The sequence below is a fragment of the Schistocerca americana genome, chromosome X, assembly GCF_021461395.2.
Source record: "Schistocerca americana isolate TAMUIC-IGC-003095 chromosome X, iqSchAmer2.1, whole genome shotgun sequence".
NCBI classification, from domain to species: domain Eukaryota; kingdom Metazoa; phylum Arthropoda; class Insecta; order Orthoptera; family Acrididae; genus Schistocerca; species Schistocerca americana.
In genome coordinates, this window is record NC_060130.1 from 784,768,062 (window position 1) to 784,793,182 (window position 25,121).

Consider the following 25,121-nt stretch of genomic DNA (forward strand, 5'->3'; position numbering starts at 1 on the left):
GCATGTGTGTACACAAAATCTGTTTCTCAGTAGTAGCATTACATCATTTAAATTAGGCTTAAATGGGAAATGTGACCAGATTTACATAAAAAAACAATTTAGTAATGTGTCTGTGGTGGAGATCTCTAAATGAATACTATGCTCTCCTTGTGTAAACTCATAACCCTTATAATACGACCTCATAATCACATGCTTTGTTTATAACTTCCATGCTCAAAAACACTATATGGCCTATATGGTTGCATATATGGGAAACTGCCCACACTCTTATAACCTTTAACACAATTTTATTGGATAAAAGATATGGAAACAAACATCATACACAAAAATTAGTACTGAAAGCTTAAAGCAGAGTTTATGGATGATGACTAAGGAAATAATGTTACTCAGTTTATTTTGTAAATACAAATAAGTTTACTCAGTTTCACTCACATGTTTGTACACATACACGAACATTCAGCTATAATATATATAATACAACAGACATTTGTAACTTCAAGCATACAATATTATCAAATATATCACTCTTCTCCAACACTCAGCTGCATTTGACAGTGTCTTTAAACAATTCTCCAGAATGAATTGACCCCTATGGGTTTGTTCATTGTATCACTACAGGCCAAATCAGGCTTAACTTCTGCTGAAATGACTGTGAGAATGATGACAGTTGGATTGCTCATTAGCTATAAATAGGTGATATGTCACAAAAATTATAAAATGAACACCAATTACAAAAATTGACTGAGGCTCTTGTTGCCTATACATGGAAAAATTTGAACTTGGGGTAATGATGTGGTAAGTAATGTGCAGATTGTATCTGGTATATGAATCATAATACAACATGACCATTCAAAAATCCAAAGGAAATATCTTCAGTGGAAAGTACATTATGACAGCTAACAGCTGCCTGAAACACAGCAAAATTATTTTTGAACTAAAACAATACACATCAGAAACAAATTTTTCAGTGCAGATAACTTAATTTTACCAATAATATATTTTCTGCAGCCTTTCTGAGACGTGTTTTGCAGCTATGAACATGTTTGCACTTAATTGCAAGACAGAATCAGAAGCCTCCCCACTCCAATATTTATAGCTCTTTTCATTGGAAACATGCATTCGTTAGTCAATACTCAGAAGATGGAACAGAAAGGCACTGATTCTTTACTGTTACCAAGGTCTTGATCGTGGTGATTGTATTGTTAAATACAGATTTATTAACTTACATATATAATTTCATTATACAGCTTACACAGTCTCATTAACACCATAACATTATAATAGACAGTTTTCAACATCTATTACATCATTACACATAGAAATGAAATATTTTTACAAAAGTGAATGTACAATAATACTGAAGGACAGTATCAGTCTGTAGACTGATGAATAATGTTCCATAGCTTATAGTGCAGATTAAACTCTACACATAGCAGCATATCATGGCTGGAAATCAGCATGTTGATATCAGGTTTGTTTCCTTTCCCTCACATCAGCTATTTCTGATAATAAGGTAGATGACCCATTCTGTATGTGCTGAGAGGAATAGAAGTAGGAGGATGTTTTGTGCTGTAGATGTCCTCTGGTTCATATTCAACGTCATAATATATTCCACTTTGGTTCTGAAACAAGGAAAATTTGAAATTTTTACACAGAGAAACAAACATAATAACAAATGAAATCTGCAATTTACAAGCAAATTTACTCACAATTAATTATTAATGTATTTTTGAAAACATTTCCTGAAAAGGAAGAACCTATCAAAAAGGGATTTCTGTTATTAATGCAAATATAATATTCAGGACATCTTCAGTATTATTCATGTGTGCTGTGGCTCAATAGTATTAACTAATCCTTAAGAGTATCAGTGCTGCAATATGTTTTTTACACAGCATCTTTTATGTACAGAAAAATTGATTAACAGATTATATGAGAAAAATTGCTATAAATACAAGTGGTGGAAATGATTAGTTCTGTTCCTGTTTTTCAGTACATTGAACAGATTCATAACTGTTTTATAATGAACAGTCTCTGTATATGTTTCTTTTTCTTTTTGGTACATTTGTCAGTTATTCTCCTGTTGTGTTGATCTGTGAATATGGTTTTGAAATAAAAAATTAGTACTTGTCAGACTGGGGTATCCATTTTTGTATGGGAATGTGCTAAGTTCAAAAATCTAGTTCTCAGAGCAGATTATGGAGCTTTTGGAAAGCCAAATGTTATTTGATGTGCGTAACATACAACAATGATACAGGAAATGAAAAAAAAATATAGGATACTTTTCTTTGATGGCACAAACTTGAACAGCTGGAAATTTAAGCCTGAAGCTCTCTTAAGTGAGCCTATGTTTTGTCAAAAGACCTTAAACTAAAATGTTGGAGTTTATCAAGACGATACAGCTGAACAACCACCACAAAAGAAAAGGTTTGACTCAAAGAATATCATAAAAATGACAGGGAGTGTTTCCAAAACTATGTGGGCGGGTCATGAGTCATGCTTGGATTGCTCAGGTGATAGAGCACTTGTCCATGAAAGACAAAGCTCCCAAGTTTGAGTCCCCAGTCTGGACGTAGTCTTAATTTGCGAGGAAGTTTCATGACAGGGAATGTAAGTCACAAATTTGTCAGAAACAAACGGAAGTGAAAACAATTTTTCTTTATCAAATGATACTGGGAGTTATTCAGATGACTAAGAAGAGTAGTTACTGGATAACTGAACATTTGAACATTTAGCTGATGAATTATTTGTTAAACTAAACTGAGGGAAGATCCAAGAAGAAATAAAATTGCTAAAGCAGGTGTGCTTATGTTAGTGCAAAAAGTTGGAGAAATCAATGTTGAAAGTGCTGTTTTCAGAAAGAAATTCTGAATAAAAATAAAAGATGTTCTTGTAGTAAATAAATTAGAAATGGCTGGTTATCACATTGACTATAAAAAGTCAGTCAACTAAGTTCTAAATTGTAATGAAATTATAAAGGAGATAAGCAAAACAGGATTTGAAGTGCATACTCTCAAGCAATGGTCTACAAAAAGCAAATTCTTCAAATCTAAAAGCAAAGATGTGAGCTGCATGGAAGGTACTGCATACTCATTCTCATTTACAGGCAAGATGATCACTTTAACTGACTGACAGGGAGGTGCTTAGTCCTGTAATACATGAGTCTTTTAATGGAATAAAGTATATAATTACTTTCATTAATACTCATACTCATCTTACAGTAGCTTAGTTTACATTCTTCAATAAAAGTTGAATTTTTTCATTATTTTAAAGTATTTTATGGAATAGCTACTACTTATTTTAATATGAAAATCAGCACACTTAGATGTTGTACTGGTCTTGAAGACATTCAAAATGGGATGAAGAAATACTTCAAAGAAAAGGGCAGCAATTTGGTTTCTCATGAAAATCAAGTGGCCAAAAGATTACATCATACAGTCATTGAAAAATCTCACAGCATGATTCTTGGAGGTGAATGTGGAAATCAATTATGGTCAGATGCCATAATGATAGTCATTTTTATCATTAATATTAATCCTATTTATGATTTACATGAAGAAGAAATTTTGGCAATAGGATGGTATGGATGGAGGTCAAATTATGAAAAACTATAAATTTGGATGCAATGAACAACATTCCAAAGTTATTATTGACTCATAAATTTTAAATCAAGTCATTAAGTGTTTCATGACCAGTTATTGTCCTGAAGGTTACAGATTCTCATGTAAGGAAAAACATAAAATTGTTCCTCGAAGATAAGCTATTTATGCAGAAGACAAAATTTTTATTTTATGGATGATGACTGAGTCATAGAGACTGTTCAAATAGATGAGATGATGAACAACAAAGTACAAATCAAGGACATCAAAATAAAAGCAATTTCAAGGAAACTCAGCAGGCAGATTAAGGAAAACTAGAGCTCATAACTTCAAAAGAAATCAGTTAAAAAGAATCTCTGTGATAAAATAACATAATAATAATTAGACTTAGATACCTGGAGATCTATGCTGCATTGAGTTTGAATGCAGAAGGGTATGGAGAAGATTAATTTAGAATTTTGACATGGTGAGGAGAATGGACAAAGGCAATTAAAGAAGAATTAGACAAACTGGTTTCCAGAGTAAGATAAATTAGAGTGTCTTGCATCTAACTGGACATACACTTACACATTACTTCAAGCAAATGAATACTCAGAGTGCAGTGAGATGCATCCAGAAATATTGAAAGGTACAAGGCATATTTATTTATCAAAGGCTGTACACTTTTCTGTGTGTGATGAACACATGTGGCTTTTTTATGGCTTAAGTGCATTCCTACACAGAGATTTTATATAAATTTATATCAAACATATAAATTTTGTAGAAGGACTTGAATGTAAACTTAATAATAAAATGAAGTAAATTATATTTCAGTAATCTGAAGTTGATAGATACCTCTATGTTCTGAGCTTTTATTACTTGAATATTTACCTGAAATTTCATGTAGATGATATTCTGTGTGCTGGCATTGTAAAATCAAACAAATGGATGTTTAGGATAAATTAAAAAAAAAAAATTGGATAAGAGAACTCAGTGATCCAAAACCCTCCTTGGGATTGATATACAGAGAAGAGACAGGAAACTTCCTTAGTCAGTTCACTTGCCTCCAAAACTTTGTGAAGAGGTTCAATATGGAAGATCCCAAATCTTTAAAAATGCCAGTGGAACTCAATCCTAGTAAAGATGTTTGTGGAGTTATGGCTGAAAATGAACCATACAGGGTGCTGATAGGGTGTTTGATACATGAAGTGAGCGATTCAAGAGCAGATAACAGTGATAATGTACCTATTTTAGCAGATATAAAAAAAAAAACACAGACAGATGTTTGAAGTGGGTTCTTTGATATACAGCATGTACATAAAGTCTAGAAACACTTTCAATTATTTATTGCTCAAGAACCAAACATTGTGCAGATATCATACATATGTCATTTTGAAGAGAAACCCTGAAAGTTCTTTTTCATATATACTGCCACAGTGTTGTTTGGTAATTTGCTGGTAGTCAGCCCTAGTTGCAAACACGGAGCTCCCACATTGATAGATCGGCTGTGGTACAGAAGGGGTCAGCTATTTCGTGAAATGGCCTCCCCGATCACCAGATCTCACTTTTTTCTGTGGGGACACATTAAAGATCTGATGTATGTACCTTCTCTACCACGTGATGTAGCAGAGCTCCGGGAGACAATACAGGAAGCAACTGCCACAGTCAATGATGCCATGACAGTTGACGATGCCATGCTGGGACGGGTATGGCAAGAATTTGATTACTGTATGTATTGATGTCTGCCTGGTCACTCATGGTTCGCATATTGAGTGTTTGTAAAAAAAAAATTTTCGAGTTTCTCTTCAAAATGCATCTGTACAATGTTTAGTTATTGTGCAATTAATAATTGAAAGTGTTCCCGGACATTATGTACACCCTGTACTAAAGGAACAACCGATATTGACCTGTTCATAGGAAGCAAAATTCAAATTTTGTTCCTTGTCAGTTTCATCCTAAGTGGAGTAGTTCAGAAGACAGATGGTCTACAACAGGATACATACTTCAGATATTTGGAAATACTGCCTGGAAGGCTAGAAGAAGACATATTGTGTTTTTGTGTTTCAGGAGAGATTAATGAAACTGAGAGAAAACTGATCTGTGTATATTTTTTGAAATTTCTATTCAAGTATGTGTAGCCATTTATGTTTAAGTATGATAGACTTGTTATCTTTTGGTCTGGATGCATGCCATGATTCATTTGGGAAGGGTGTCACAAAGCTGTCGTAAATGGTCCTTGATATCCTGGATACTGACACTGGGATGGAGCTGATGTCCAAACCAAGCTGTCCCACATATGTTCTGTCAGGGACAGATCTGGGGATCTTGCTAGTCACAAGAGTACATCAACATCACCCAAACAGATCATTGAGACACATGCCATGTGCAGACAAGCATTGTCTTGTTGAAAAATGGCCACATGAAACAAAACACCTGAGGATGCAGGATGCACATAATGTACCACTTGCTGTCAAAATTCCCTCAGTCGCTACCAACCATGATCTAAATTCATACTCAAAGGCTCCCTACACGATGACACCCAGAGTAACACCTCTGTGTGTCTCCAAAACATTGGCCACACTCACCAATGATGGTCATCCAGGGTATTCCAGAACCTTGATTCGCTACTAAACACGATGTGATGTTATTCATCACCAGTCTATGCTTCCCGATCATGGCACCACTCCAAATACAGTAATTTATGTTGTGGTGTTAATGACAGTCTATGTACCAGATGGAAAGTCCCTAGTCCAGCCACTGCTAGTTTCCAAACAATGGTGCAGTATGACACAGAATGTTGCAGGGAGTCCATTACTTGTTCTTGGATGCCAGGCACAGATATGAAGGGGCTACAGTGTGCTGGGTCCACAATAGGGTGATCCTTCTTCGTGGTGGTCAGATGAGGTCAACTGGAACATTGACAATGAATATGCCTACCCTCACAATTGCATGCAACCCTACATCGGGCCACTGCCACATCTGAATATCCCACAGATTCAGATATTGTACAATTCAAGCTGACTGGCTGGAGACCCACAATGACACCTATTTCAAAATCTCTCACATGCTCATAGTAGTATCTCACATAAATAGGTGGAATTACTGTGCCCTTTACAGTGATCACCCAACACCTCAGCTGTTCACGCCACTTACATATCCTTCCAGGCCTGATAACAACACTAAATACAAGCAACACTAATGCAGTCTGGTGGCTGTTCTATCAATCACATAAAACTGTAACTCAAATCATTTACATTCACTGCAGTGACATTGCATTTATGAATTTAGATTGATATGTCTTCTGGATGCTTCACTCTTTTTGTCAGGCAGTATATTTCCACATACAAAGATCATCAAGGATGCAAAACATTTTTAATTGGATGAAGAGGTTATGGCAGCTGTATATGGGTATTTTTCATTCTTTTTAAATTCACAAATGAAATGGAATTGAGGAAAAAGTTGGACAAATGATACCAGACTACATGAGGACATCATTGATTGATAAATGACTTATTTATCTATAAATCACCTATCAGTTCCAAAACATGAACTTTCTGTCTTGCCCTTGAAATATTGTTGTAACTGTGCACTGTATGCATATCAATCACTTAATAAATATTTGGTTTATTATTAAAGTAGAACTTACAGCTATAGATGATCTGCTTTTTGGTCTTGGCACATGGAAGTTTCTCCCTAGTAAATCAACTTGGTCTTCTTCTTCACTGCTGCTAGAATCTGCAGTGTGTGTTCCTTTGAGGCTCATAGCACGTGATGCAGCAGAAGTTTGACACTGCTGTATGGAAGGTGCACGGTTTGGATAACCAAACACAACAGATGATGGTCGTGTAGGTGCATTCATTGTGTCAAGCTGCTGGGAGAAAATAACAAATGTACTTTAAAAAAGGAGAAGAGGAAGGACTTCTTACTGTAGTGATCATTATATCTTACAGTATGTACTGGACAGAAAATTAACTTATGAAAACAATGACATATTGACTAGCCAACATAACTTACAGGAGACAAAATTTCAAATACTACCAACATACACATTAAAAACTATTGAAGCTATCAGAAAGGTTAGCTCTTTTCTTGAGGAAGAAAGAAAGGTACTTGATCAAACCCCAGACCTTTGGATTGTCAGTCTGGCATTTACCTGTCGAGTCATACACTCTACCACAACTTCATTTATCACTCACAGCATGTAGAAAAACACAGAACTACTAACAGCTGACTTGAAAACATTCATTTAATGGCATCTGTTAACCTAAAAGATATTACATGGCAGTAAAATTTGAATCTCAACACATCCTCTTAACTTTTACAGACAGCTATAAATTAAGAACTGAGGTTTGCATTTGTGGTTCTAGGAAGTCCAAGTCCTTCAACAGATTTCTCATGCTTTGGTGCTGGAAGAGTCTTTGTCAGTACATCTGCCATTATAACTTCTGTTGGCTGATAGTCCAGTTTTAGTAGATGCCCTTTTAGAGCCTGATGTATTAAGTGATATTTTATATGAATGTGCTTAGTCTTTGAGGTGAAAATTTGGGTTATGTACTAACTTTCCATCTGGCTGACTGTCTCTGAACAGGGTGATGTATGACAGTTTTCATAAACGTAACTCCTTCATAAGTGTTGACAGGTGAATCACTTCCTTAGCTGGTTCAGTGCAGCTGATGTACTCAGTTGTTGGAAGAGCAATGGCTCACTGCTTGCATGAACACTATGAGATTGATGATCTGGATAAGGTTAAACTGTAATCTGTATATGACTTCCTCTCATTGTTGTAACTTCCTCAATCAGAATCTGTGTAGCAAAAGGTTCTTTCCTTATGCTTGATGTAGGGCAGTTTATTGTTTATGGTTCCTTTGGTGCATGTAAGGATTTGTTTAGCACTTTCCAGTAAATGAAAATATTATTGTTATTTTACTGGCTTAACTTATTGACTGCATAGCATATGTCATGTCAGTGGTTGGTGGTTTAGGCTGATAAACAGTGAGGTCATCAGTGTCCTTCCTTGTAATAAATACAGATGAGATTGGTGATGAAAGACAATGAAAAAATAATAATAGGATCTAAATCCAAGCGGTATCCTCATACAAGTATGTCAGATTGAATACCGGTGCACATGTACATCAATGCTCCAACCAGTTCTCTGAGTGGATGACACAATGAAGAGCCAAAGAAACTGATACACTTACTGAATGTTGTGTTGGGCCCCTGTGAGCATGGAGAAGTCCAGAGGAATGATGTGGCAGGGACTCGACTAATGTCTGAAGTAGTGCTTTAGGGAACTGACACCATGAATCTTACAGGGCTGTTCATAAATCCATAAGAGTGTGAGGGTGTGGGGATCTCTTCTGAACAGCATGTTGCAAGGCATCCCAGATATGCTCAAAAATGTTCATGTCTGGAGAGACTGGTGATCAGCAGAAATGTTTAAACTTAGAAGAGTGTTCCTGGAGCCACTCTGTAGTAATTCTGGACATGTGGTGTGCGCCAACTGTAATACCACTTTCAAACTCACTTAAATCTTGCTAAGCTGCTGCAATGGCAAAAGACACTTGTTGCCTTATATAGGCATTGCCAACCACAGTGCTGTATTCTGCCTATTTATGTAGCTCTGTATTTGAATATGCATGCCTATACCAGTTTCTTTGGCACTTCAGTGTAAGTACCATCTTACATTCTGCTATCTGTTGCATAAAAAAATGCTCCCAGTTTCCAATGGAATCCTTACTGACTTGCAGTCATCCATTCGGAGTTGGTGAAAAACTTCTCTGATGTAGCCATTTCAGCACAATGCAGTTTTGTCAACAGATTGATTCACTTTGACGCACAGATAGTATCTTATGGCACCAAGATTCTTTACTTCAAATCTGATAAATAGTCCTTGATTTGTTTTTTTTTCCTTCCTGGGTCTGATGAAGTGATTATAATGCCATCTACATAAATAAGAAGGAAGATGGGATGTTTTTCTTCACTGTCTACAAAGAAACATGGATCTGAATTTGTGAGTTGCAATCCAAGTGATGTTAGAGTCGCATTCAAGCTGGCATACCATTGCTGAAGAGCCTGCTCCAGCCCATAAATGGCTTTTTATACTTTATCACTAGATTTCAATGCATGGAGCATGACACTTGCCTTGTTGACAATATGTTTAACTTCCCCCATATCTTTCATCTTTTGTAGGAATTTGACAAGCAAGTCCAGCCATTCCATGAATATTTCTATGTCAATATCACCATTGAGAAATGCAGTGGTGATATTAAAATGTGAAACATGCAAGTCAAGTTTGACTGACCAAGCCAATACAAATGTTTTCAATCTGTCAACTGGAGGGAATGTTTGCACATAGTCAACTCCAGGCCATTGCATGAATCCTCATGCAACTATGCTTGCTTGTCTCCACAGCAAAGATCCATCACTTCTGTATTTATTTTTCAAAACAGTTCTATGCTCTAATACCCTTCCATTTATTGGCCTGTCTACAATATCCTAGGTATCATTTTTCATTAGTGACCTGATTTTATCATTTACAGCCTCAAACTACTCTCAATGGTCTAGAGAAATAATGCATTATTGATACTGATCTTTGTTGCATTTGAATTAGGTTAGTATCATCAACTGAAATATCTGATTGGTCTACACCTGCACAAACTGTTGAGCAGATGTGATGCTTGAAGAATTATTGTCTTCATCACATGATAAGTCATTTCGAGATTGAATTCTTGCCCTGCAGTCATTGGAAGCCTGTCTTCTTCACAGTCACTGAATGCTTCATCATCTGACAATGGCACTGATTCAGTGTTTCTATCATCACTGAAATTTCCTCCAAAGAAATTCATGTTGATCCCTCCTCTTTGGTGACGATCTGGTACATCTTGTGTTGAGCAGATGTGATGCTTGAAGAATTATTGTCTTCATCACATGATAAGTCATTTCGAGATTGAATTCTTGCCCTGCAGTCATTGGAAGCCTGTCTTCTTCACAGTCACTGAATGCTTCATCATCTGACAATGGCACTGATTCAGTGTTTCTATCATCACTGAAATTTCCTCCAAAGAAATTCATGTTGATCCCTCCTCTTTGGTGACGATCTGGTACATCTTCACAGAAATCCATGTAAGTTTGTTTGGTCTAAAAACTGTAAAGATCAAAGAACTTTACATCTCTTCACATGATGCTATGATCTCCTGGTACCCACACACAACAGGCTTTCCAATAGTCAGAATAGCCTACAAAAATCCTCTCTTTGACTTTAGGGTCAAACTTTGCTTTATTTGGTAATTTAACCAGGATGACTAATCTTCTGATGAAATCTACAAATATGACATTGGTCAGGTTTTTCTCTGCAGTAAATTCTCACATGAAGTTCCACTAAACACTCAATTAGTTAAACAATGATTTTTTTGCTGTGTTAATGGCTTTGGCACAAAATGATGTAGTGCTGACTCAAACAATGAATGGTTCAAACAATCCTGCCAGAAGAACATCTGCAACTGAGTATTACAGTAAAGGTTGAAGATACTGCTTCAGTTGTAAGGAGCTTTTTCATGTTTCAGTGCTTAGACTAAGACCTGTTTTGGGCTATTACATGCTCATCATCAGGTGTGATAATTTTGTGATGTGACTATGAGTGCCGCGATGGAGAGTATAGGACATGGTGTACCAGCAGCAAGCACAGAGCACAGAGAATCCATGCTCTGTCCTTGCTGGTGGTATACCGCACCCTATATTCCGCATCATGGTACTTGGAGTTGCAACACAAAATTATCACACCTGATGATGCTCATGTGATAGTCTGAAACCGATCATGGTCTAAGTAAATAAAAAAAAAACCTTACAACTGAAGTAGTATTTTTGACCTCTGTTATAATGAATGGTTCTCTCGTTCAACAACACCATTCTGCTGCATTGTGTAAGGGATTCTTGGGCGTCACTGTATTCCTGCCTTTCTGAGGACTCCATTCTTTCATTGCATTTCTCCACACCATTGTCTGACTGAAAAAATTTAATATTATGACCAGTCTGATTTTCAACTAGGTTTTTGAATTCAACAAATTCGTTAACAACTTCTCCTTTCATAATTTTTCGGTCAGCAATGACACATCTTTGGACTATTTTCTTGTAAATAAAACAAGTTAACAACTTTGTTTGCAGTCACTTTGATTTTAACATTAACATCTCACATAACTGTATGAGTTTTCTCAAATGTCACTGTGCGGTTGCTGTCCACAACTTTTGCGACTGAAATGAGTCTGGTTCTGAGTTTTGGCATGTACAAAGTGTTTTTCAGCATTATGTAGTTGGCACAAATGGGTGTGGTTGTGTTGCAAATGTCTCCCTTAGCTGTTACTTGTGTAGTATTGTTGTCTGCAAGCTTTAAATTCTCTTGCGTTTCTGTCACATGTGTGCACAATTTTGGATCATTGTTCATGTGTAATGTGCAGTGACTGTCTATGCACCAAAAAATGTTGGAGTCACAAAACTTTGGGACAAGTTTGCATACTTAATTTCTTCTTGAAAAACACACATATTGTTTCTGCCCCTTCTTGTTACAAAAGGTGCATTTGTACACTGATTTTCGTTTTTTTGTTTTTGTTTTGATTTTTGTTCTCATTAGTCACTGTCACTCGTAGTACTTTCTGGATTGCTCACAGAATGATTACCAGTATGTGACGCCACAAGTTATTATGGGATAACATTTATTGCAGTAAGATACCTAGACATGGAGCCCGGTGAACGTACAGGAGGCTGCTCACTTGTGTCTTAGCCATGACTCATAGCATATCTGCCCCTACTAGCCAGTGTGAGAACGGGCTTGTGTGTAACTTAGAATGACTGTATATTCATAACCCCTATGAATCTAAATAAAACATATTAAATATTAACTGATTATTTTCAAACTTGGTATACTATTTTTTGTTATTCAGAAGATCTCCTCCAAATTTCAAAGCTGTACATATAATAGTTTTGGAGACTGAGAAAATTGCCTAAAAACCACCAAACAGACACTCAGGGTGAAAAATTCAGTTAGGAATGATTACAGTTTGTCTTTTGTTACCATTTGAAATCATTCAGAGTTCTCAATATATCAAATCAATTAGTTTGGATTTTTATTTTCAAAACTTTAATTATCCTTCATTTTGTAGTATAAAAATTCAGAAGAAACTAGTATCTGTTTATTATGTTGTTGCGTGAATAAATGAGAATGAGTGAGAGGGTGTGTGTGGAACATACGAAAAAATTCAATATTATATTATGTACAACATTATGTAATTGGAACATGGGAAATATGTAATTTACCCACATTGCTGATGACGTATGACTAGGGGTGATTGCTTTTGTAAGAAGGCAGCCAGAATATCAGTTTAAAGTGCAATCGTTTTCTAAATTATTTTCAAGATTAATTTTATTTCATTTCATTTTTTATTAAACATTGTGTTAGTATTTGCATTTTGGGATGACATAAATTACTTTCTGAACAGTGATTAGCTTAGGCGAGTTTTGCCATGAGAATGATCTTGAAGGACCATTCTGATTTGTCTGTCAGACTAATCAACCAATCAGAATTAAGTAGTACCCACCCACAACTAGTTAGATATGCTGTGAGTGAGGCAGCATCGGGAGAGTCGCTCTCCAGCTTCGGACGCGGAAGGACATGTTAAATGTGATGATTCTCATTATGTGTAAAATGATGGAATATTCAGTTCCTCACATTTAATAAATGTTGTGACTAATGCTGATGTAGTTACGAACAGTTTAATGAAAGTTTGGAGTTTCAAGAGTGTCACGTGTGAACTTTTGGCCTTTATGAAAATTCCATGTGGTGTATCCTGTATTCAGTTATGGAGTATTTGGCGAGCAGTTTCTTTTAAAGAAACCTACAGAAATGGACTGAATGTGAAACTCAAGTTATAGTAGTGGATCTGTGACTGTGAGATCACGTCATCAATTGGGTCAGACTTGTGTAAATTTCTGGCTGCTTTGCATGTGAAATTGGTTGTATGAACTGTGAACAGAAAACTATAGATATGTTAGTTAGGTAAATGCAGACTTGATAGCCCATTTTCATGTGTGCTAGAAGCAATAAAAAGGCTTATCTACAAATTCTTTGAACATTTACTGTGAGAAAAAATGCACCATATCACTACCCGAAATCTAGATATATGTGAGATTGCAAGAACTGAAATACTGCTAGAGTTAACGCGGACTTTGCAGGAAAGATATTAGGTGGCATTTTCTTCAGTGCTGCTTTTTTGTCGTCTAGTAAGTCTATGCTTACAGAGTGAAGGGACATTGAACTGTGGTAGGTGGATGTTTATTTTGAACAATACGATGAATGATTTTTTTAACCCACCCCGCTGCAAGTACCCAGTTTAACAAACATCATGCCACTTGCACCATAGCTGTCTTTCTGAATCCTTGCATTGTGTTCCTCACAGATTGTTACTTTTAGAGTCTTGACATCTGGTAGATTGTCATGGGGTTCAATAGCACATTTAAAACTGTCATAGATATTTGGAGGACTGTAGAGCAGCATTATTGACAATAAATCACCATTTGTGTCAACATACATTGCTTGTAACTTGTCCACAGCATCAAATAATTCAGTAAGATGTTGTGTCACATCACCACTAGATTGCATTTTGTGAAGCATGAGGTGCTTCAGTAGCATTGCTTTGCAAGCAGGTCTGAATGCAAAGATCAATTCAACTTTAAGCATAACTGACATTATGTAGTGCAGTTCTTTACTTGTTTCAGCTCAGTGGGATTGATGGATAAAAGCAAATCTGCTTCTCCTTTTCTATCTGCAGGTTTCTATCAAGGTTGAGAAAAACTTGGCTATTAAAAAAAAACTCAACCCAGTGGGTTAAACTGGAATTTTATTGTTTTATTGTATTAAAAATTAAATAATTCAGTTCTTATGCTGGCAACCAGCAACTTGCACAATTATCAGAATCCTTTGCATAAGAACATGGTTGTAACAGATAACTCTGAATAAGCCCATGCTAACATTAGCAAAATCTTGGACAATGTTATAACTTATAAAGATGCCAATTATCTTCTTTGACAACTGTCAGAGGTTTTCAGGCATACAGTACATATATTGCACGGTTGTTGAACTATGAATTGATCTTTTAGAAAGTCCTCATAATGGGCCCCATCAGAATGTAACAAAAAAAGCTCTAGAGCCCTTTCACTATCTTCCTAATATGTTAGATCCAAAATTCAGAGGAGAAAATTAACTGCTGAAAAAGAAGAAAGTGCAGAAAACTGGTTCATAGAGACACAAATGAAGAGGACTGCATGTGTTATGTCTTTTACGACTGCTTATTCTGAATACTTTTCTGCCATTATGTTTGCTGATGCATTCATAACACAGTTCCATCCCCATGCCGCAGGGAAATGTAATAGGGCTGTTATTATTCTCTACAGGGTGGTCCAAAAGTCTGAAAACACCCTGATAAAAACCAAATGGAGTAATAAACAAGGAAACAGAGTCCCTACACACAAGGAATGGGAAGGGGGAAACTTTATAGGCTATGCCACCATGCACATAAAATAAACATGGAGAATATGACACAAAATAAAATTTAGCAGGATTTCAAATTGTTGTGGGTGATTGATTTGTATCAGGCATATTTCAGTACATTGGTAAGTTTGCGTCAAGAGAATAATAATTATGGACTAGTGACTGCAGCTTGATAATACTGTTTCTCAAGTAGAGACTGACATCATAATTATGCAAGAGAACTACATCCAAAAATCTTCTCATGAAATTCTTCCAACATTGAAAGTCATGTACATCATGCGGCTGTACTTGTGCTGTCAAGCCCTTTGTGATCACCAGATAAACAAGTCCATTGTCCTCAGGTATGATGCTCTATCTTTTTTTCCCCACATTGACTACCCCAAGAATCTAACAATAACACAGATTTTTCTCCCTCAGTGGAAAAGAAAACCTCTTTCACACTTCTTTTGACCTGGTCAGAAATTTACTTACCAAGTTTTGATGCTGTCACAAGAATCAGTGTGAAAAAACACTTTGAGTGTCATACCCAAGGACAAGATCCCAAAAGGCTCAATGGCACAGGTAAAGCCATTGGACCTATATGGTATTCAATGCTGGAAGAACTTTGTGAGAAGATTTTCAGATCTTGTCCTGTTGAATGATTATGATGTCAATCTCCACTTGAGAAACAATATAATCAAGCTGCAGTCACTAGTATATAGTCAATTCTCTTCACCAAGACTTAACAATGTACTGAAATATAGCTAATACAAAGCAGACTATATAGGCAATTAAGTATCCTGCTGAATTTTGTTTTATATTGTGTTCTACATCGTGTATATTATGTGAAGAAATTTTGTTCATTTTATATACAAGATGTTAAAAAGATGTTTTAAGCATTTTTTTACAGATTATTATTACTGTAATGATTTTGTATCATAATAAAGTGTTAATTATTATTTTCAGTTAACAAAATGCATGTATGTGAAGTAGTAATCTAAAAAACATAAATGTAAAACATAAAATAACCATCAGTTTAAAATATCCAACAACTATAAGTAAACAAAGAATTATAATAATGATGAATGTTTAGATATTTTAATTAGGCATGTAGAAACTACTCTGACACCACATTGTGTACAGCTTATTTTTCAATATGGTACTTCAGAAACCAACTCTATTACACATAGATGTGTGTGACTTGAAAGTTTCTTTTATTTATGTTGTAACACAAGTTTTCATATTTCAAAATTAATTAAATGTGGTGGGTTACATTTCAAAAATTCAGATTATTACAAAAGTTGATTATGCAGTTTTCAAGAATGTTAATTACACATCAGTTTGTAAATAAAAACATTTTTCATATATAATCATTTTGAAGATATTCACTCTACATCTAATATGCCAAGTTGTATGTTCCACCCTTTAAAAGTGACATTGGGACAAACAAAAAGATATGTATTTATTTACACTTGAGAATGTCCCTTGTCGTGTTTTTTATCATAAAATGAATCTTGGTAATTCTTTAGCAAGACATTGATGTTCATGATATAGATGTTTTTGTGCAATGAATCTTCTGAGATGAATTCACATATAAGACAACATATTTTATTTTAAACAACATTGTAAAGTAAAAGAAGAGTACTTACAGTGTAATGGTTGGCTTGTGCCATTGCACCTGCTAACTGAGCCCATCGCAGTCTGTCTTCAAGAGTCACTTGGTAAGGTGGAGCACCAACAGATGGAGTTTTCACAGCACTGCCTGCAGCTCCCATATAATCAAAGACAGGCGACCCTACTCCAGTTACTGTCTTCTGCTCCTTGCTCCAGCGACGACTGGAGAAAAAGTTCATCACATATCATGTCATCTTTAAAAGCTGGAAGTATAAAAACTAACCCAAAGTCATTTAGCCCTCCCTCTCTAGGCATATAAGAAGATGTTTCACTTTGCCAAAAATATTGCCACTATTTTATACTGTGTGTGTGATGTTTTAATACACTGTTACTGTTGGCTTAGTAAACAAAAGCTTATTATCAAAAATTTTGGATTCTGGGACATCTGATGCTCACTCATTTTCAAACATGTTGTAAAATGTAATGTCCAGAAACAACCTTATACAAACAAACTTTTTGTCCATTATTAGCAATATACATTGCTGTAGACTTTTCAATAAGAATGTTATTCATAATAGTGATATTGCACTGTAAAAATTAAGAAAAAAACTTGTGTTACTTATACATATATTTGTTTATTATTATAAATATTTTAACAATCAAACCTGAAAAAAAGTGTTACATAAATAAAAACTTACAATAAGAAAACAGTAAATCTAAGGTGTGGCACCCTGTGCATCTACTTTTACTTTCATCTACATCTACATCTACAATTTTACTCCGCAAGCCACCCAATGGTGTGTGGCGGAGGGCACTTTACATGCCACTGTCATTACCTCCCTTTCCTGTTCCACTCGCGTATGGTTTGTGCGAAGAACGACTGCCAGAAAGCCTCCGTGCGCACTCAAATCTCTCTAATTTTACATTCGTGAACTCCTCGGGAGGTATAAGTAGGGGGAAACAATATATTTGATACCTCATCCAGAAACGCACCCTCTCGAAACCTGGACAGCAAGCTACACCATGATGCAGAGTGCCTCTCTTGAAGAGTCTGCCACTTGAGTTTGCTAAACATCTCCGTAACACTATCACGCTTACCAAATAACCCTGTGACGAAACGCGCCGCTCTTCTTTGGATCTTCTCTATCTCCTCTGTCAACCCGACGTGGTACGGATCCCACACTGATGAGCAATACTCAAGTATAGGCCGAACGAGTGTTTTGCAAGCCACCTCCTTTGTTGATGTACTACATTTTCTAAGGACTCTCCCAATGAATCTCAACCACAGAGGCCAGATCTGGAGAGTACAGAGACTGAGGCAGTGCAGTAATTTTGTTTTCTGTGCAACAGTCACGCACCAACAGGGATGAATGTGCAGGCGTGTTATTGTGATGAATTGTCCTGCCACATTTCAGGCCCTTTCCTTCTCACATTTTCTCGCAAGCACCACAGCACATCATGATAGTATCATCAATTAACTATTTGTCCCTGTGGTACAAATTCATGATGAACTAATCCTTCAAACTATCATCATGGCTTTGACATTTGACCTGACATGACGAGCATTTTTTGGTCTTCGAGAACCTTTGCCAACCCATTGTGAAGACTGAACCTTGGTCTCAACATAATAACCATATACCCATGTCTCATCACCAGTCATGATTCTCTTAAGAAACATGTTATTCTCATTTACATGAACCAAAAGTTCTTCACGGATTGCGAGTCAAAGGTCTTTCTGGTCATGACTAATAAGCCGTGGGATGAACTCAGTCACAACAGAATGCAGTGTCAGGATTACAACATGATCCAACTGAAATGTTACATTCTTCAGCAATCTCTCATAGAGTCAGTTTTCGATAATCACACAGGACTTTGTTGACGTTCCTGACATGAGTGTCATTGGTAAACGTCAGAGAGCGTCTTGCACGAGGGTCATGTTTAACTTCAGAGCCATTCACAACTTCAGAACCATTCACAACACTGGGTACAGCTTAAGCACTCATTATTTTAGGCTTCCTGCATCAGTGGGTATGTCTCGATAAATGTTTTCATGCAAAATGTAATGCAGACGCGTTGCTGCTCTAACTCTGCTGTCTCGAAATTCGCAAACTGTGTGACACAATGTTCTACTCAGTACAGCACTGAACAATAACTAACAGACATACAACAATAAAACTTCTGGCAGTTACACATTAAGTACAGGCATGTGCAGGGATGCCAACCGCATTTCGCACTAACATGCCATTGGTGCAAAATTATGAACGTTCCGGAATTCTTTGAACAGGCCTCATATTTCATGAAATCCCACCAGATATGCAGTTTTTGCTGAATCAAACATGTAATACCATGAGGAGGTTTATTGTTTGAGACACTGGACTCATTTGCAGGCACTAAAATAATTCATTACAGAAAGATAGAAATAATTGCTCCCTATAAATGCAAATATTAAGATGTAAATGGAAACATTTCTAAACTAGCATAGTAGTTTATATTGATATCTTTATGCTATCATCTTTCCATTTTACATATGGAATAAACAATAGTTACAGAGATAAATTGAAATACTGTTGGTCTGACATTGCTGTAGCTGTACACTGTGATAATTTCTACCTGAGTGTTCTGACAATATCTTAAACTAAGTATCTGGAATTGATCTAATGAAGTGTAAATGGTTTTTGGACTGTTGCATTAATGCTTTGGGCAAAAAAAGTAGTTTTTATTATAATAAACTGATATGTTTCTTGAACAAAAGCAACATACATGAAGAGATTAGCAGACAAGAGTTCAGCTATAACAACCAGTGATTTTTCTCTGGAAAAAAAAGGTGCTGGTGCTCACAAAGGAGGTGTTATTCCAACAACTTCCACAACTTTAACATATTCTCCAATGTACACTCCTTGTTTATAGAACATTCCTTACTTTTGCTATCAACTGCATAATAACAAAAGTGGTGCAGCCATGGATCTACACATTTGTTAGGTTTCAACTGATTGAGAGGAGGCCATATCATCCTGATGAACAGGAGTGCAGAAGTTGTTTGTGCAAGCATAGATGAGCTAGATGAAGTAACTATAAGAGTCATTTGAGATTTTCTCTCCATTCTATGGAAAACATTGCAATTGTGCCCAAAGTGTGCTTCAGAGGAAGTAGTAGGTATGGGAATTTATTTTCTTGAAGATATTCACAAAAACCATGAAGCATTTCTCTTTTATTTAAGTGAATCTTGTGGGCTAAGCTCCTAATTTCAGCTTCACCAAATGTAAGATGCTTGCCAGGGTTTTCTGGTCACTAATTTAAAATCTTGGTGCTTTCAGAAAAATTAACATCATCTCCTTGAATCAGAATTTACCCACAGCTTCTTTCAAACTTTTATAAAAATCAGATGAATTAATTGTAGAACTGTGTTTCATTTTTGCAGAGTTTGGTCCTTTTGAGTTTCATGGTCTCCTTACTTTAACGAAAGGTACTGTAGTTTGGACCAGAATTTTCAATTATTTCTTCAAAAATATGGACAGAATTCATTATCCTCCTGTGTGCTTTATACAAGTCAATAAATCTCTCTTGCAGATTTAGACTTAGTTCACTATGTTCTTGGAAAGTATCACACACAAGGTCCAAATCAAGAACAAACTGGCATTATGTCATTTTTTTTTCAAAAAGACCCTCTTAAAGGTAACAATCTGTTCTGCTTGTTTTACTGTCTTCTTTTACCTCCTGAATAAGGTGGATGAGGGCTTCACAGTCTTGCCACAATGCAGAAACAGTGTGAAAGCTACACTCATGCTCATAAATTAAGGGTAATGTAGATACATGGTGAAACAATGCTCTGATGGGCAGTTTGCAGGTTTAAACCACCTTAGGGATATGACCATGTGGTGTATTTGACCTGCAGTCAACGCACGGTGGCGCTGGCAGCAGTCCACATATGCAGAGGTGTAATGGTGCATGTCAGAGTACGGTGCAGCGGGTAAGTGTGCAGACGTTTTCAGAAGTGCTAATGGTGACTGTGTGTTGAAAATGGCTCAAAGTACAAATATTAATGATGTTATGAGGGGTAGAATACTAGGGCAATTGGAGGCTGGTCAAACACAGCAGGCCATAGCACGGGCCCTCTGTGTGCCACAAAGTGTGATCTCAAATTATGGCAACAATTCCAGCAGACAGGAAACGTGTTCAGGAGCTACAGTACGGGATGTCCACAGTGTACAACGCCACAAGAAGTCCGATATCTCCCCATCAGTGCCCGCAGACGGCCACGGAGAACTGCAAGTAGCCTTGCTCGGGACCTTACTGCTACCGACACACAGTCTACAGACAACTGAACAGACATGGTTTATTCACCCATAGACCTGGAAGGTGCATTCCAGTGACCCCTGGGCACAGGAGAGCCCATGAAGCCTGGTGTCAAGAACACAGTACATTTTGATTGGAACAGTGGTCCCAGGTTATGTTCACGGACGAGTCCAGAAATAGTCTGAACAGTGATTCCTGCACCGAGCGAGGTGGCGCAGTGGTTAGACACTGGGCTCGCATTCGGAAGGACGACGGTTCAATCCCGCGTCCGGCCATCCTGATTTAGGTTTTCCGTGATTTCCCTAAATCGCTCCAGGCAAATGCCGGGATGGTTCCTTTCAAAGGGCACGGCCGACTTCCTTCCCCATCCTTCCCTAATCCAGTGAGACCGATGACCTCACTGTCTGGTCTCCTTCCCCCAAAACCAACCAACCAACCAACCAACCAGTGATTCCTGCCAGGTTTTCATCTGGCATGAACCAGGAACCAGTTACCAGCCCCTTACTGTCCTTGAAAGGGACCTGTATGGAGCTAGTGGTTTGATGGTGTGTGTGTGTGGGTGGGGGGGGGGGGGGGGGGGGGGGGAGGGGCCATTATGCTTGGTGAACGTACACCCCTGCATGTCTTTGACAGAGGAACTGTAACAGGTCAGGTGTATCACGATGTCATTTTGCACCAGTATGTCCGTATTTTCAGGGGTGCAGTGGGTCCCACCTTCCTCCTGATGGATGATAACGCATGGCCCCACCAAGCTTCCATCATGGAGGAGTACCTTGAAACAGAAGATATCAGGCGAATGGAGTGGCCTGCCTGTTCTCCAGAACTAAACCCAATTGATCAGGTCTGGGATGCTCTCTGTTGACATATCGCTGCACCTCTTCAAACCCCTAGGACATTTCCGGAGCTCCGACAGGCACTGGTGCAAGATTGGGAGGCTATAACCCAGCAGCTGCTCGACCACCAGATCCAGAGTATGCCAACCCATTATGTGGCCTGTGTACGTGTGTATAGTGATCATATCCCATATTGATGTTGGGGTACATGCTCAGGAAACAGTGGCATTTTGTAGCACACATGTTTCAGGACGGTTTTCTCAACTTATCACCAATACCGTGGACTTGCAGATCTGTGTCATGTGTGTTCCCTATGTGCCTATGCTATTTGCACCAGTTTTGTGTTGTGCCACATTGTGTGGAACCACATTTTGAAATTATCCTTAATTTATGAGCATGAGTGTAGGTTCAGCCAAGTGAGTGCTTAAAATTCTGCCAATTTTAAGAAACTGGAGCTCAGGAGTCACTACACAGATCTAGCATTCTTAGTTGAAGCATGATGAGTTACATGAAGTTTGTCCATGAAACCCTTGAAGCAGTTTACTCCTGTCACTCTCTTCACTGCGTCACTAACAGACAACTCAAGGAGATGGTTGCTACAGTGCCAGAAAACAATAGAAGGAAACTTCTCTTGTATAAGCCTTCTTATTATATTGCAGCTGCATATGATAATCCTATTACATCAAGGAAAAGACTGAATAGAGCTGAAAATTTAGGAAAAACTACATGAATAACACCCATGAGTGTGTATCTGTTACTCACAGTTGTTGATTCATGAGTAAGTAATTGCACTTTGTCCTTTTTCTAATTTCATTTGTGATGTGGCTCACAATGTTAATGCATGCATTTGTAGAGTAAATATATCCCACATCTACACCATTAAGGACATCTAAATTTATTTTGTCTTCAGAGTTGTTAAATGACTGATTTCTCATCACAACTTTGCTTCTTTGTTGTGAGATGAAGTACTTAAGAAAACTTTCTTTGGTATTTAATTTTTTCCTTCAGATGTTATTTTTTGGCATGCTTTGTGCCACACACACTGTGCCCTCCACTAAAATTTTCATTCCCATCCATTTATCAATGGCTCGACTTCCCACATCTCAGTATAATTTATAACCCAAAAGATTTTATTTATCTTACAAAAGTATTTTTTTCTGCAACATTGTCTAATATTCAGACCAGTCATAATGAGAATCTTTACTATCTTGTACAAGTGTAGGTTCAACAATTTCCACTTCTTCAGCCTTCCTTTTCTTTATTAATTGGCATAAACAAATTACTTACTTTACTCATTTTGATGAATAATTTGCACTGATGTAAGCTAGATTGACTCAATACTAATGTGAACAGCTCTCAAAAATGTGCTTGTAGAAGCAAAAATACCACAGCACAAGAAACTCCAATGCAGCAAGTGAACTGAGGACTCCCTCCCATTTTTGATACTAACATGTAAGGAATAAGATTGGAAATATATTTCATGTAGATAGTGCCATCTACCATGATATTTCTAATGAATTTTTTTCTTGTCTGCATACACACCCTGATCATGTTAGTACAAATCTCATAAATGCAGATCACTGACTTATTAACATTTGAATTTTACACAAATAATACAGCTTACAGTGCATACAAGTAGTGAGAAATTTCTCAGATTTTACGTTTTACATAGAGCATTTTGCTCTAAAGAAATTGAACACTTTTTAAAAAATAGAAAAAGGAGCCAGTACTGCTTACTATTTGTGTACCACGAGAAAAATGTGCTGACTACAGTAATATAAAATCTGAGAAATTTCTCACTACTTGTATGCATTGTAAGCTGTATTATTTGTGTAAAAGTCAAATGTTAATAAGTCAGTGATCTGCAGTTATGAGATTTGTACTAACATGATCAGGGTGTGTACACAGACAAGAAAAAAAAAATTCTGGATTTTTCCTGGATCTCTCGGTTAATAAAGCACTTTATCTCACCTGAAAATATGCTTTTTCCAAGGTGAAAACACATTTTTTCCATGATAAGCAACAGTGTAATTTCCCTCGGAGTAAAAACATCAATCCTTTGAATGGTAAAGGTTTCATACACCAGCGTAGAACTTCCTGTCATTTTAAAAACTCGGTACGCGAAAAAGAAAAAGGGAAAGAAATGTGCTTTGGAAAGATCTTTGATGTGCAGCAACATGCATAGTGCATATTTCATATTACAATACAATGCATATTTTCATATTACGAAAGTATAAATTTGAATTCCACCAAACACAACATGTTGATTTCCAAAGCATTGAAATAGAGATTGCAATGCGCTATTGTAAGCCAATCATAGGTCATGTCACATGATCTCACCAGCAAATGACAGCATATATTCAGAGCATAGGACGTGTGATGTAGTCATCCAATAGCAATATCACTGCTATGTAGCGTAAATACACAAATAGGGAAACTTAATGGTTTAAATTAATGTACATAGTATAGCTACAAGCAAAACTAAGCTTCCACATATAATATTGTTCTTTTTAGCATTGTTACACTTTAAGACACATCACAAAAATGTGCCAGAAAAATTTTAAACAATGACATTAATGCCTGGGCTCAAAATTATTCCAAGTGGTTGGTGCTCAAAGTGTTATGAGATGTCAAATGCTCTGTGATTTAAGAAATTCATTGTACATTCTCACACATAACATAATTCATTTTTCTCTCTAAAAGGAAATTTCCTTTGAAAATAATGCTTTTCGAAGAACCATTCTCAATATTTTCCCACGACCTCTTTGGCATGGGTTCGTTTCAGCAGCTCCCAGAGAGTTCCAGAAAACAGGTTGTGCATAGGCAGCTATGATGACGTAGGAAGCCCCTATGTTCATACACATATAGCATTAAGAGTTCTTATATGATGTTATAAAAGAAATAGGACATCCGACGATACTCTATGAGCATAGGAATTTCATAAACCATTCTAAAAAGCATAATTCAGCTCAAAGGACACATTCATACATCCAGATTTACATCGAAGTAGGCCCCAACCTGATATTAAGCTTTTCAGTGCACTTTTTGGGATGCAAATTTTCTTGGAGTACTAGTACTGTATTGTCTCATGTTTGGTTCTTTATTATGACATAATGCCATACCTGCCAGAAGATGAAAACGTGCACTTGAAATTCAGTGAAAAGTTGAAACTAGCCAATAGTGTGGAATGAAAAAATTCATTTCTTATAAATTGACTTCATCTGTGGAAAAGACTAATAAAAGCAACATTTATTTAGCAAATTGATAAAAATAACTTAGTTGTTGTGCAAG

At 36.8% G+C, this 25,121-nt stretch overlaps 1 protein-coding gene across 1 annotated transcript in view; it reads right to left on the reverse strand.

The window, feature by feature from the left end:
• Positions 1 to 270: 270 nt before the first annotated feature.
• Positions 271 to 25,121, reverse strand: part of LOC124556319 (mucin-6-like) — a 310,887-nt gene continuing 286,036 nt past the window's right edge. The window contains exons 13-15 of the mRNA XM_047130291.1: positions 16,740 to 16,926; positions 7,222 to 7,443; positions 271 to 1,622 (exon numbers count right to left, since the gene is read on the reverse strand). Coding sequence (XP_046986247.1) covers positions 1,497 to 1,622; positions 7,222 to 7,443; positions 16,740 to 16,926 — 535 coding nt within the window. The 3' untranslated portion in view covers positions 271 to 1,496. The remainder of the gene's footprint in view (positions 1,623 to 7,221; positions 7,444 to 16,739; positions 16,927 to 25,121) is intronic.